This window comes from Rhododendron vialii, chromosome 6a (genome assembly GCF_030253575.1).
Source record: "Rhododendron vialii isolate Sample 1 chromosome 6a, ASM3025357v1".
NCBI classification, from domain to species: domain Eukaryota; kingdom Viridiplantae; phylum Streptophyta; class Magnoliopsida; order Ericales; family Ericaceae; genus Rhododendron; species Rhododendron vialii.
The window spans coordinates 33,491,633-33,506,215 of record NC_080562.1 but is presented as its reverse complement, the minus strand read 5'-3'; the positions used below and the strand labels follow the sequence as shown (position 1 = coordinate 33,506,215).

General features: G+C 35.7%; 1 protein-coding gene across 1 annotated transcript; it reads left to right on the top strand.

The window, feature by feature from the left end:
• Positions 1 to 10,092: 10,092 nt before the first annotated feature.
• On the top strand, positions 10,093 to 11,900 carry LOC131330682 (probable protein S-acyltransferase 7). The gene is made up of 5 exons (XM_058364354.1): positions 10,093 to 10,460; positions 10,583 to 10,750; positions 10,850 to 11,110; positions 11,335 to 11,568; positions 11,668 to 11,900. Exons 1-5 carry the CDS (start codon positions 10,176 to 10,178, stop codon positions 11,842 to 11,844), a joined length of 1,125 nt encoding a protein of 374 aa, XP_058220337.1. The 5' UTR covers positions 10,093 to 10,175; the 3' UTR covers positions 11,845 to 11,900.
• The last annotated feature ends 2,683 nt before the right edge of the window (positions 11,901 to 14,583 follow it).

Below are 14,583 nucleotides of genomic sequence, written 5' to 3'. Positions count from 1 at the left end.
TGGTATGAATTAATCTATAGTCCTTGTTTAAAAAAGTTTGAGAACCCATGCTTTTTTGTTATGGAAACGGTGAATTAACCGAGCTAGACCATCCTTTTATATGTACATATGTATGTATATCTTATTGTTATCGACGTTGGTGCATCCCTAATTGTTGTACAGACTTATAATTAATTGCTAAATTGTCATCTATCCCATCACATTTTGTTAGACCCATTGCTTGAATGAGGAACGTGCCATGTTTCTTTAATGTGCTTGTGTAGAATGTTGTCATTAAAAAGGTTTTGTTTAGATCTTTATTTTGGAAATGGGGAAGGAAAAGAAGAAGTTGTTTTTAGTTGTTTGTTTATTACTAAAAGAAAATGTTTGATGGGTTAATTAACCTCTCTCAAGTTGTTATGTGGCATAGTTTTTAATATTTTTTCAGTCGTTCAAACCTTAAGTTGAAACCGTAGAATCGAATCTGAATTGCAGATTAGTTTGGTTTGGTCCACAGGACTTTGGGTTGGGACACGATTTTTCAATTTTTTGAAATTGTTAGTAACGGTTCGATTCTCGAATTACTTCGGAACAAACCGATACAACCTCTCTATTCGTTAGGGTTACAAAAAGGTGCTCACCAGCTTAAGAGAAATCCTAACGCCCCTTCCAACCCCTAAATAATGCTTTAAATGATCATACACAAGAAGTAAATGAATATCAATTCCGTTCAAAATCACGCTTAATTAAAATGAAAGTAAAAAAATTAAACCAATCTAATCCAAAGAAAGAAAATGCAATCCATGCATCAACGGGTGGATGGATAGAAAAGTAATTTTAAAATTTAAATAGGTTGTTGGATATACCTTACTTGTGGTTCGGCTGTGCGAGTGAGTCAGGCTGGCTAGTCACTTTAAGTACATCACAAGTTCAGGCGTTGTGTTATCAAGGCTTCAAGCAAACACAAAAAGCTGCCAAATGCACTTAACGGTTGCTTGTGTCCCACACCCGGGGGCGGACACAAGAGGTTGCCCGGGTGCCCGGCCCTTCCACAACTCGGAAGAATCCCAATTACTAATTTTATATATATACAAAACTTCATATAAGGGTGTTCTTAACTTGTTAAGTTAAGGACGTCCCTTTTTCCGACCAATTTGCGATGATTCAAGCCGATCAATATGTTCAGAACGTGATTTTAAGGGTAATTGTGAGAAATCAGTAAGAAAAAAGACCGGGAATGGCTTGATCCGAGTAGTTTTTGTTTGTTTTTTATCGAACTGTTCAAATAAAAACTGCTCAAATCAAACCCTTCCCGGTCTTTCTTTTTTCTGATTTCTCACGGGTACCCTTAAAATCATGTTCTGAACACATTGAGTGGCTCGGATCATCGAAATTTGAACGGAAAAGGAGATAAAAGAGGACGTCCGCATTTTATTTAAAACGAGGGCACCCTTACCTGAAACTTACTGTGTATATATATACATATATATATATATATATGTATGTATATACACATAGCTTCTACGTACTAAGGGCTTCCTTAACTTGTTAAGTTAAGAACTTTATCTTTCCCGATCAATTTTTGATAATCCGAATCGTTCAATATGTGCAGAACGCAAGAAATCAGAAAAAAATATGATCAGAAAAGACTTGATTCGAACAGTTTTATATATATATATATATATATAGTTTTTTAGGATAATTTCAAAAAGCTCTATACGATCAGCCTCTGCTCTTTTGAGTGAAAAAAAAAGTTCATATGTGTGCAAAAATCCCCTAAAATTTCATATTATAATTCAATTTTTAGTTGTGGGTACAATATAAAATAGAGGTTACATATATACACACAATCTCGTCTTCTTCTCAAAACTAGCAAGTAGCAATATATATTACTCCTACGTCCGCCACCGCGCACACCATACGCAATTAACAATGGAAGGGGTATTTGGTATTGGAGGAGGCAGGCAATTAATGGGACATCAACACACATGACTGTTATAAAATTGAGACAGATATAAAAGGAACTCGCATAAACGTGAATAAATATTGGACACAATATGTATATCAAATAGTTCTTGAAGAACTATTGAGATCAATATTCCAGATTGATCATATTCTGATTACCTTTCCGTGAGTTTCTTTTCTTTCCTTTTCTTTTTGTTTCTCTTTCTCTTTCTTCTATTCTAAAAAATTTGTACATTACTTGTAAACCAATTGCCATTTATATAGGCAAACTATAAGGGAACAAAGCAATAACTATTTAGACTATTACAACCATAATCTTTGTTCACTCATAACTTATTTCTTGACTTTGTCATTCACATGCATTTTTCATATCACTCCCCATTGGATGACAATACATTAAGAATCTGCCTCATTAAAACCTTGCCAAGAAAAACCCAGTGGGAAAAACAAAGACGAAGGAAAAAGAATAAAATATTCTTGTGTCATTTAAATGTCTTCAGATTGCCTCATTAAAACCTTGCTAGGGAAAATCCAGTGGGATAATACCTTAGTCTGAGAAAAAAGAGTACAACCTACCTTTCGAAATAAAGTTCCTTACTCCCCCTCAATGTTGCATAACAAATACTTGAGCTAACGCATTCCAATATTGTGGATCAACTTCTTGAATGTTGATTTTGGCAATGCCTTAGTGAATAAATCTGCCAGATTATCACTTGAACGTATTTGCTGGACATCAATATCTCCACTTTTTTTAAGGAAATGTGTATAGAAGAATTTTGGAGAAATGTGTTTAGTTCTGTCACCTTTGATGTAACCTCCCTTGATCTGAGTGATACACACAGCATTGTCTTCATATAAAATTGTTGAGCTATCTTTGATTGAAGATAATCCACTTCGTTCTCGAATGAGTTGGATCATCGACCTCAACCAAACACATTCTCGACTCGCCTCATGAATTGCAAGAATCTCAGAGTGATTAGAAGAAGTGGATGTTAATGTTTGCTTCACGGAATGCCATGATATGGCAGTTTCACCATAAGTGAATACATATCCTGTTTGTGATCGAGCTTTATGTGGGTCAGATAGATAACTAGCATCTGCATAGCCGATTAATTTTAACTTTGGACTGTTTGAGTAGAATAGACCTAGGTCTGTCGTGCCTCAAAGATATCATAATATATGTTTAATTCCATTCCAATGTCTTCGAGTTGGAGCCGAGCTATATCTTGCTAACAAATTGACAGAAAATGCAATGTTGGGTCGGGTTCAATTAGCAAGGTACATAAGAGCACCAATTGCACTTAGATATGAAAATTCAGGACCAAGAAATTCTTCACCATCTTCTTGAGGATGATATGGATCTTTGCTTACGTCAAGGAACGAACAACCATAGGAGTACTCAAGGGATGTGCTTTATCCATGTAAAAGTGTTTGAGAACTTTTTCTGTATAAGTTGACTGATGAACTAGGATTCCAATTGACAAATGGTCAATCTGCAGACCTAAGCAAAATTTGGTTTTGCCAAAATCTTTCATCTCAAATTCCTTTTTCAGATAATCTGCAGTTTTTATTAGTTCTGCTGGAGTTCCTACAAGATTCAAATCATCGACATATACAACAATAATAGCAAATCCATAATTCAATTTCTTTATAAATACACATGGACAAATAGGATTATTTTCATATCCTTCTTTAAACAGATATTCACTGAGTCAATTGTACCACATACGACTATATTGCTTAAGACCGTATAAAGATTTTTGCAGTTTAAGAGAATAAACAGTTCTTGGCTTTGAGTTATATGCCTCAGGCATTTTGTATCCTTCAGGAATTTTCATGTATATATCACTATCTAGTGATCCATATAAATATGCCGTAACTACATCCATTAGACGCATATCCAAACATTCATTAACTGCCAAGCTAATCAAAAATCTAAATGTAACAGTATTCATAACTGACAAGTATGACTCCTCATAATCAATTCCAGGTCTCTGTGAGAAACCTTACGCAACGAGTCGTACTTTATCTCTCACGATCTCATTTTTCTCATTTCGTTTGCGCATAAATACCCATTTGTAGCCAACAGGCTATATCTCTTCAAGGGTTTGAACTATTGGTCCGAATACTTTCCTTTTTGCAAGTGAGTTCAATTCTGCTTGAATTGCTTTTTCTATTTCGACCAATCATTTCGACGTCGACATTCTTCGACGGTTTGTGGTTCAATTTCTTCATTACTTCTGGAAATGTCAAAGGTGACGTTAAATGAAAACACGTCATTCACAATAATTTTTGTCCTATCCCATATTTCTTCGTGATTAATTGAGATCTCATTATTATTACGTACGTGTTCCTCTTCAGGAGATTTCTCTTCAAGAGATTGTTCTTCAGGAAATTCCTCTTCGGGGAAGTTAATAGAAGAAATCTTGGATGAACTAATTACATGCCCATCAGTATTTTTCCCCTTCATGGGTATACCCTCTTCGGGAGCACTAATTTCTTTACCTTTAATATTTCTCTTCCGGAGAACTTTATCTTTTGCACCAACAGGTATCCCACGCTTTTGTCGTGACATAGATTCCTTTGCTGAACTCCCAGTGGATTGTCTAGCTGGGACACTAATCTTTGCTGGAGTATTAGCAACTGGAATATGAGACTTTGTAGCTTTATTTGTATTGGTAAATGCATCTGACAATTGATTTGCAATACTTTGTACGTGAATGATCCTTTGAACTTCTAGTTTACATTGGTTAGTACGAGGATCAAGATAAGATATAAGTTGAGGCATTCCAAGTAATTTTTTGTCGAGTTTCTAGCTGTGACTTTTCTCCCCCTAATGGTGGGAATATTGTTTCATCAAAATGGCAATTCTGAAAACATGCCTTAAAGATATCACCTGTTACAGGTTCAAGATATCTAATAATAGATGGAGAATCAAATCTAACATAAATACCAAGTCTACGTTGAGGACCCATTTTAGTGCGTTGAGGAGGTGCAATAGGAACATACACATCACAACCAAAAACTCTAAGGTGAAGAATATTTGGTTGTTGGCCAAGCACAAGTTGAGATGGTGAAAACTTATGATATGCTATTGGTCTAATACGAATTAGAGATGCAACATGTAATATAGCATGTCCCCAAGCAGAAATAGGAAGTTTTGTTTTCATAAGAAGAGGTCGAGCAATTAACTGAAGTCTTTTAATAAAAGACTCTGCTAAGCCATTTTGAATATGAGTGTGTGCAACAGGATGCTCAACATCTACTCGAATGGATATACAATACTCATTAAATGACTTAGATGTAAACTCACCAGCATTGTCAAGGCGAATTGCCTTGATTGGGTAATCTGGGAACTGTGATTGTAACCTGATAATTTGACTAAGAATCTTAGCAAATGCACTATTTCTTGTGGATAGTAAACACACATGTGACCACCTAGTTGAAGCATCTCCTAAAACCATGAAGTAACGAAATGGTCCAGATGGTGGGTATATTAGGCCACAAATATCCTCTTGAACCCTTTGCAAAAAGGATGGTGATTCAAGAACCACTTTAGTAGGAGATGGTTGAATAATCAGTTTTCCTTGTGAACAAGCATTACATGGATAATCACTAGGGAAAAGAATTTTCTGGTTCTTTAGTGGATGTCCACTTGAATTTTTTATAATTCGACGCATCATTATTGATCCCGGATGCCCAAGACAATCATGCCATAACATAAACACTTTTGGGTTAGAACACTTCTGGTGTATCACAGCATGTGATTCAATAGATCTTATCGTTGTATAATATAACTCAGATGACAAAGCAGAAAGTTTTTCTAATATCAGCTTTTGACCAGACTTCATTGAAGTAATATAAAAATATTATTTACTGTCTTCAGTTGTGGTTTCCACATGATAACCATTACGGTGTATATCTTTAAAATTTAGCAGATTTCTTTTGGATCTGGTAAAATATAAAGTATCATCAATACATAATTTTGTTCCGTTAGGAAACAGAATAATAGCTCTTCCGGAGCCTTCAATAAGATTTGCAGAACCTGAAATTGTATTGACGTTAGCTTTTGTCATTACTAAATGTGTAAAATATTTTGTGTTCTGAAGAATAGTGTGAGTTGTTGCGCTATCTGTCAAACAAGGATCTACATCATTCATCTTCGAATTGGACAAAGCATCTATAGTATCCATGCAGCTACAAATAAATATGATGAAGATTTAGTATTATCAAATCAACAACTTGATATTATAGAAATCCAAATAACTTCATAATTATTTTTATAGGAAACTCACTTAGATAGAAGGAACCAAACATACTTGCACATAAAAGAAAACACACTGACATAGTGATAAAAGAACTAATTTAACCAGTGTGGTCATGTCCATCACCAATTAGAAAATCAAATGACTCTTCTGGCTCAATAATAAAATTCTCAATATCCAGAAAAGTATTGTCAAAAGATTCATTCTGATCTGCGAAATTCACTTCAATTCCCTTACCCTTCTTAACAGATACTTGATATAGATCAGCCAAATATCTGGGCGTATGACATGTACGCGACCAGTGACCACTCATCTCACAACGGAAACATTTATCTTCCCTTTGGAGGACTCAGGGTCATTGGACCCTGTTTGGTGAGTAGTTTTGACATATCGGTGGGATGGTTCTAGATTGATATTCCAGTTTTGGTGAGATGGTTGTGCATTTCTATTGGATGGTTTTTGAATGTAGCCCCCACGGTTTTGTCGATACAAATTTCGACCACGTCCCGGTGCATATCCACGATTGTATCCCTGACCGCGACCTCGAAAAGAAACTCTATTTGCCTCAGGGACTAGTGTGGCACCAGTAGGGCGAATTTGGTGATTTTTAAGTAAAATTTTATTATTTTTCTAAGCCACGATAAGACAAGTAATTAATTCAAAAAACTTTGTAAAACCACCCTTTTTGTATAGTTGTTGAAGAGTAATATTATTTGGGTGCATAGTGGAATACGTTTTTTCTAGCAAATTCTTTTCAGTGATTGTCTCGCCACACAATCTTATTGTTGAAACAATTTTAAATAGAGCAGAATAATATTCTTGAACTGTTTGAAAATCTTGCACTCTTATGTGTGTCCAATCAAAAAGAGCTTTTGGGAGGATTACCGATTTCTGATGTTCAAATCTATCTTTGAAATCATTCCATAAAATCTTTGGGTCTCTGACCGTTAGATACTCAGATTTGAGATCCTCGTGGATATGGCGACAGATAAAAATCATTGCCTTAGCTGTATCTTCCAGTGATGCACTATTATTTTCTTCAAGGGTGTGACCAAGATTCATACCATCTAGATGAATTTCAATATCATAAACCCAAGGAAGGTAGTTTCTTCCCGAAACATCTAGGTAGTAAATTCCAGATTTTTTATGTTCCTCATATTCTATAAAACAACAGAACATTTAATAAGGAACAATCAAATTAATGACATATGTTTTAAAAAGAACTAAAGTTTAAAGGATGCATAAGATTTTAGGGGATAAGTGTGTATGACATTAATTATAAGTCAACAAAAGACAACTATGAAAAATCTCCCTTTTTCTTTCTTTGATCAGCCAAAAGACTTCGGACACTTCAAAAGGCAAATAGACAACATCCATTAACTCCCTGCCCAAGTGAAGAATTCAAATAATATTTTATGCAAAATAGTATTTGATGACAATAATCATTTATTTTTCACAGTAGAGTTGGTTTCATTTCATTGGTTGTACTTACATGTTTTCCAAGACCCACCAACGCTTATTGCATATATAAATAGATATGTAATAGATAAATCAACCATTAGGGTAGCTTGGCGGCCAAACTCAACACTTTCCTTAAGGAGGTCGTGGGTTCGAGAGTGCGTGGCGAATTCAGTATTGAAGACCCACCAACTCTTGTCTCCTTTTTTTCTAAGTTTTTACTGAGAATATTTACTGTGATTTTTTATCTAAACAATATAAACTGATAAAATGAAATCAATAGTAAAAGAAGTAATTGATAACTACTAATTCTTCTGGAAAATACTTCGAGTATATTTTAATGAATATACTTCAGGTATTCATTTTTTTTCTTGGCATAAATTACTTCAAGTATCTAGCAATACTTCAGGTATTTTCTCTTTATAGATAATTAAAATACTTATGGAATTAGGAGTAATAAAGTATTGCACATTTCTCTAAATTATAAATACTTCAGGTACTTGATAAATACAATACTTCAAGTATTAGGGGTACACTACTTCCGGTAGGACACCCTTTTTGGTTAGAGCTTCGTACTGATAACGTGTTATAAAATTGAGACAGATATAAAAGGAACTCACATAAACGTAAATAAATATTGGACACAATATGTATATCAAATAGTTCTTGAAGAACTATTGAGATCAATATTCCTGATTGATCATATTCTGATTACCTTTCTGTCGGTTTCTTTTCTTTCCTTTCATTTTTGTTTCTCTTTCTCTTTCGTCTATTCTAAAAAATATGTACATTACTTGTAAACCAATTGCCATTTATATAGGCAAACTATAAGGGAACAAAGTAATAACTATTTAGACTATTACAACCATAATCACTGTTCACTCATAACTTCTTTCTTGACTTTGACATCCACATGCATTATTCATAACAATGACAACTTTAATATAGACCATGTGCATGAGAGTGACCACGTTTAATTCTATGGGATGGCAATATTGATCAGATAAGCAGAATTCAAAAGCATCAAAATTGATATGATGCTTCTTAAAATTAGCTTTTAAACAGTAGTTCCGACATTTTTTAGGCTAATTTCTTACACCAAGCAGAATTCCAATTCGAGCGGGAGCGTGAGAGAAGGGAATCGGTCTTGAGCTGTGAACTCCTTAAAAAACTTGCTTCTATTTTCGATCACGGTTGGCAATAGAGAACGAGATTAAAGAGAGAAATTACGATCACGTTTTTTTAGTAACCGTGATGATAAAATATCCAGCCTGCATCTCAGTTTATTAGTAAAAGTGTGATTAAAAGTTCTCTAGCAATTTCTTTATCGCGCTTTTGTAAAAACCATGATCTTTCCAAATCCGTCATACGGCCACGCGAAATTTAGGTTCTAAAAATTCGCGCTCGCTACTCCTTTATCTCGTTTTTTTCTAGAGGTGGCTTTCACTAATCATTTATATCGGGTTTTTTTTTTTTTTCCAAAAAGACGCACGAATGATGTAAGCTTTTTATCTCGGTTTCACTCAACAAATTCTAATAAAGACTTTATCAGTATCCGATTGAGCTAATTTTTTGTCAAGAGCCTGTAACAAAATTTTAAGAATAATGAGCGATTTAGATCATTTTCGTGGGACACCTACAAAAAACGTATATGCATAATATATGTGCACACATCTTTATTAGATGCTACATGCACAACTTTAAAACAAATATGGAAATGAAATTAGCATGTCTACACGAAGTTGAATAAATAACACTTTGTTGTTTGTTTTGTAGCCAAGAAAACTTACCATTTTTTTTATTTTTTTAAAACGAAGACAGCTTACCATTTGGACTTTTTTACCCCATTTTTTTTAGGAAGAATGCTACGTGAACAACTTTAAAACACAATTGTGTCTAGAACCGTTGGATTCACATGGGTTCACATGCATTCAACGGTTTCGGACAAAATCGTGTCCAGAGTTGTGTTTTAAAATTGTGTTACTAGACTTTTTGTTTTTTTAAATGAAAAGGCCGAATAAACGAAGTTTGACTTTTAGTAGTTTTGGGAAAATGACGTCCAAGGACGTGTTTAGATGATTAATACCTTCCAAAGACAAGCTAAGAATATTTGTTAATGCTGAAAATGTTCTTGCCGGGTATTAATTATCCAAACACGTCATGGGCCGTCATTTTCCCTTTCTGGAATGGTTCTTTACCCAATGGGCCGAGTCAAACGACTAGCCAATCTACGTTCTCACTAAAGGTTTTGTTTGGATAATTAATATCCGCTAAGGACATTTTCAGCATTAACAAATATTCTTAACTTGTCCTTGGAGGGTATTAATTATCCAAACACGTCATTGGCCGTCATTTTCCCTTCCGGTAATAGACAGCAGAAGAATTAGGGCCTTAGGCCCAACCCAACAGGACCACAAAGTAACCGCCTTTCAGTTTTCAAAAGTTGGTTATCTTTTTCCTCCTCTGCTATTCTCCCAAACCAAATAATTCACTGCAAAATCGAATGGAATGGATCCACTCAAGCCGCGACCGGAAGAAACTGAAATCAGTCCAGAAGCCACGGAATCCATCACCCTTTCCGTCCCACCGGAAGTCGTATGTACCGACCGTCCCGTAAATGGCGACAAAAACGAAGTCGAAACTCATGTTGTCGAAGGGAAGAGCAACATTTTGGTTTCCTTGCGGGAAAGTCTAGTCGGAGCCAAAAAAGTTGTTCAGGAAAGATGGCTAAAATGTTTCTCGAGTGGCCGCTCGGATAGAACAAGAGCATACCAAGTTTGGCAGGGAAACAATGTAGTAATTTTTTTCGTCTCTTATCTGTTCCATTGATGAATCAACTTTAATAACACAATTTCCTTTTCTTTTTCTTACCGAAGCAATTTGTCGAAATTTGTTTGGTTTTTTGCAACTTTCAGGTGTTTTTTTGTAGAGGAAGACTCATATGCGGCCCGGATCCAAGAGGATTGCTCTTGACTGCCGTTTCCATTAGTCTGTCAAGTTGGATTTTCACAGTTTATATAGCACGCGATTTCCCGAATCGACCCAGTCTCATAATCGCATTTTCCGTTACTTTAACCCTAATGGTTAGTCCGTACACTAAACTCAAATTCATGTTTCTTGCCATGGTTAATTATTCGGTGTCCTGGGGGACTAACATTTTTGAATTCTGAAAAAAAATGCAGGTTATTGTCAACTTGATAGCAGTTAGTGCGATCGATCCGGGCATTATTCCAAGGAACAATCAATCAGATGTTGAAGAAATTGGCACCGGTGATAGAACAAGGAGAAAGAGGGTAACTGTCAATGGGATGGTTGTAAAATTGAAGTACTGTCGGACTTGTAAGATTTATCGACCACCGAGAAGTTGCCACTGCGCCACATGCGACAACTGTGTCGAGAAATTCGATCACCATTGCCCCTGGATTGGTCAATGCATTGGATTGGTACGTACAAAAACGCTAGGCACACAACACGAAAAAAGTGAATTAAGCGCTCCAATTTATTTTCTGTAGAGTCCACAGGTAACATAGGATGAATCAGTGTCACAAATGGTGGTACTTTTTTCCCAATATGAATCAGTGTCACAAATGGTGGTACTTTTTTCCCAATATGTTTAAATACTTTTGCATCAGTAGATTCGGTACTAAACAAATTGCTGTGTGGGCAGAGGAATTATCGGTTTTACTTGACATTTTTAGTCGCGGCCTTGGTATTCTTCACCTTCAATTTCGCCTTCTGCTTTTGGCGAATCCACCAAAGACTGTTCGTAGCAAACACCGGATTACTCGGCTTGCTAAGGAACTGCCCCGAAACAGTGGCATTAGCATCATTCAGTTTTGTTGCTATCGGACTCCTCGGTTGCCTTGCTTCTTACCAGGTGTACCTGATTGCAATAAACCAGGTTGTTGCTTAACATGTTCAAATTTTGATTAGCTACCACATTTCATGGCTTTCGGATCGTGGAATACAACTGATTTCTTTTTCTTCTGCACTTTGCCAGACATTTTATGAGAATTTCCGGCAACGCTACGCGGGCTCTCGAAACCCCTACGACAAAGGCATTTTGAGGAACATTAAGGAGGCCCTACTTGTTCAATTGCCGCCTTCTAGAGTCAATTTCTGCGCAGAAGTGACACCGAGGGAGTGGTTTGTACGCAGCAATAGTAATGTGGGTTGAATTTTTTATTTTTGCTAAGAGTACTGTGGGTGATCTAAATGTGTTCATGAGTTTTGACCATAGCTTCGTGCAAGAAAGTACAATATAATCAATCGTACCTAGTTTTCTTGACTTGTGGTCTCTTGTACAAGTGGATCTGCTACTTCTGTGTCTGTTTTGGAGCCTAAAACAATTTCAAAAGCTAATTTTAAGAAGCATCATATCAAATTTTGATGCTTTTGAATTCTGCTTTTCTGATCAATTCCTTCAAATCTAGAAGTTGTGAAAACACCCTTTCAATATTGTTGTCATGTGTGTTGATGTCCCCTTGCCTGCCTCCTCCAATACCAAATACCCCATTCCTTGTTTACTACGTAATTTTGTTTGCTGTGGGACACAAGCAACCGTTTAGGTGCATTTGGCAGTCTTTGTGTTGCTTAAAGCATCGAAAACATAAGGTATGAACTTGTGATGTACTACTAAAGTGACTAGCTAGACTCATTGGCACAGCCAAACTGCAAAAAAAAATTCAGGTCGATCGGAAATAGGTAACTAGTTGATCGATGAGCATTTAACTTACAGTTTTGCAAAAAAAAAAAAAAATACCTACAACTGTTTCTTTAATTGTTTTATTTTGAAAAAAAAAATGCATTATGAAAACATAGTTACCGATGTCCGATCAACGTAAATTTTTTCGTGGACTACGTACCCGACTCGACGAACAAAATAGACGGTTTAGATCAGGGACGGATTCAGAAATGTTGTTTAGTAGGGGCACCTTGTTAATCATAGTGGCGAAAATTTATTTTTCTAGTTAACCACAATAAGATCGTTACATAATTTAGGCATGCAATGCAAACTACAAAAATATATAACACATACTTTCACTTAAATTATGTAAATAAGCATAAAATCTCAGACAAAATTTGAGAGTATGTTTTCCATGTATATCGACAAATTTTAGAATAATCGATATAGTTTTATTAATGATATTATTTTAAAATATTACTCTTAGACGGTTAAAAATAAGTACAATTAAGAAAGAATCAATCCAAGTAGACAAATAGTTCGAAAATCAACAAGTATAAATGCACCGTATGACGAAATTGAAACACAAAACTAGTTTTATATATATATATATATTTTCAAGATACATGCACTTGTTTATGTGTAGTAGCACACTTAATTTCATAATTATGCAAAATATACAAAAATATAACAAAATTATTTTAGTTTCGAACAGGGGCACGTGCCTCCACGTGCCCCCTTTCCCTCCGTCCCTAGTTTAGATCAAGCAATGGTACCTAGGGTGGGCCTCATATCGACTGCGCAACATACGTGCTTTGCATAGGTGCACATGACGCACCCTCTCCAATATAGGCTGCATGCTCAACGGTTATTAATTTATTGTAAGTTGCATGTTCTGCAGGTTAAGGCCGATCACTTCTCATTTTTTAAGTATGAAAACCAACCTCGCTTGCATTTATAAAAAATAATAATGAAAAGTGAACTATCTTGACTTATATACTTTATTTAAATTTAAACGAGTTCGGACGAGCCAAAATTAAGCAAAGCTCGACAGGAGCTCAAGCTATTTGCTTTTCCAAGCTCGAGCCTAGCTAAAGCTAAAGTTATTTGGTTTGTTTTAAGGGAAAATTTCAAAATACCCCCCAATCTTCACCAAAATTCAATTAGACTCTCAACCTTTCAAAAACTTCAATTTTACTCCAAACGTTATCTTCTGTTAATCAAAACGCCTCATTCCGTCCGAATGACTAACGGATTTCCTTAAAAGCTCCGTTAGATGCCGTCCCGATCAAATTTTGATGATCAAATCTGCTCAATGTGTTCAAAACGTGATTTTAAGGTTACTTACTAAAAGTTAGCAAAAAAAATGAACTGGAAGGGCTTCATCTGAACAGTTTTTTATTGAATAGTTCAATAAAAAACTGTTCAGATGAAGCCCTTCCAGTTCATTTTTTTTGCTGATTTCTCATGAGTAACCTTAAAATCACGTTTTAAACACATTGAGCGGTTCAAATCATCGAAATTCGATCGGGAAAGGGAAGATGTGGATCGATCCGTATTTTGTTCAAGTCCGAACGTCCGGATTTTGCTTTGGTCTACACCTCCTCTTTTTCGATCAAATTTCAATGATCCGAGCTGCTCAATGTAATTAGACGTGATTTTTAGGGTACCCACAAAAAATCAACAAAAAAAATGACCGGGAAGGGCTTCATCTGAACAGTTTTTTATTGAATAGTTCAATAAAAAATTGTTCAGATGAAGCCATTCCCGGTCATTTTTTTTGCTGATTTCATAATGATACCTTTAAAATCACGTTTTGAACACATTGAGCGGCTTGGATCATCAAAATTCGATCGGGACGATATTTAACGGAGCCTTTAACGGAATCCATTAGTTATTTGGACGAAAGGGGGCAATTTGATTAACGGAAGATAACGTTGGAGTAAAATTAATTTTTTTAAAAAATTGAGAGTCTAATTGAATTTTTGCTGTAAATAATGGGGGTATTTTGAATTTTTCCCTTCTTTTACTAGCCCTACCAATCGTAGCTCCATCTACCCGAAAACCTCTCACATGGGCACTTAGCCGTTGGATTTGGGTCATATGACTGTGGGCCAAACAGCCCATAATTTTAGTTTTAGCTACCCAAACACGGATTGGGAGGTGCTGTCAAACGGGGTGCTTGGCTACGGTGTCAAGTAGCCGATCGACCATTTATCTCGGGAATTGACA

Excerpts from the sequence above, each read along its gene's own strand:
- LOC131330682 (XM_058364354.1), top strand. The coding sequence starts at position 10,176 with ATGGATCCACTCAAGCCGCGACCGGAAGAAACTGAAATCAGTCCAGAA. Across the intron at positions 10,751-10,849 it reads CCGTTACTTTAACCCTAATG|GTTATTGTCAACTTGATAGC; the intron begins GTTAGTCCGTAC and ends AAAAAAATGCAG. Across the intron at positions 11,569-11,667 it reads ACCTGATTGCAATAAACCAG|ACATTTTATGAGAATTTCCG; the intron begins GTTGTTGCTTAA and ends GCACTTTGCCAG.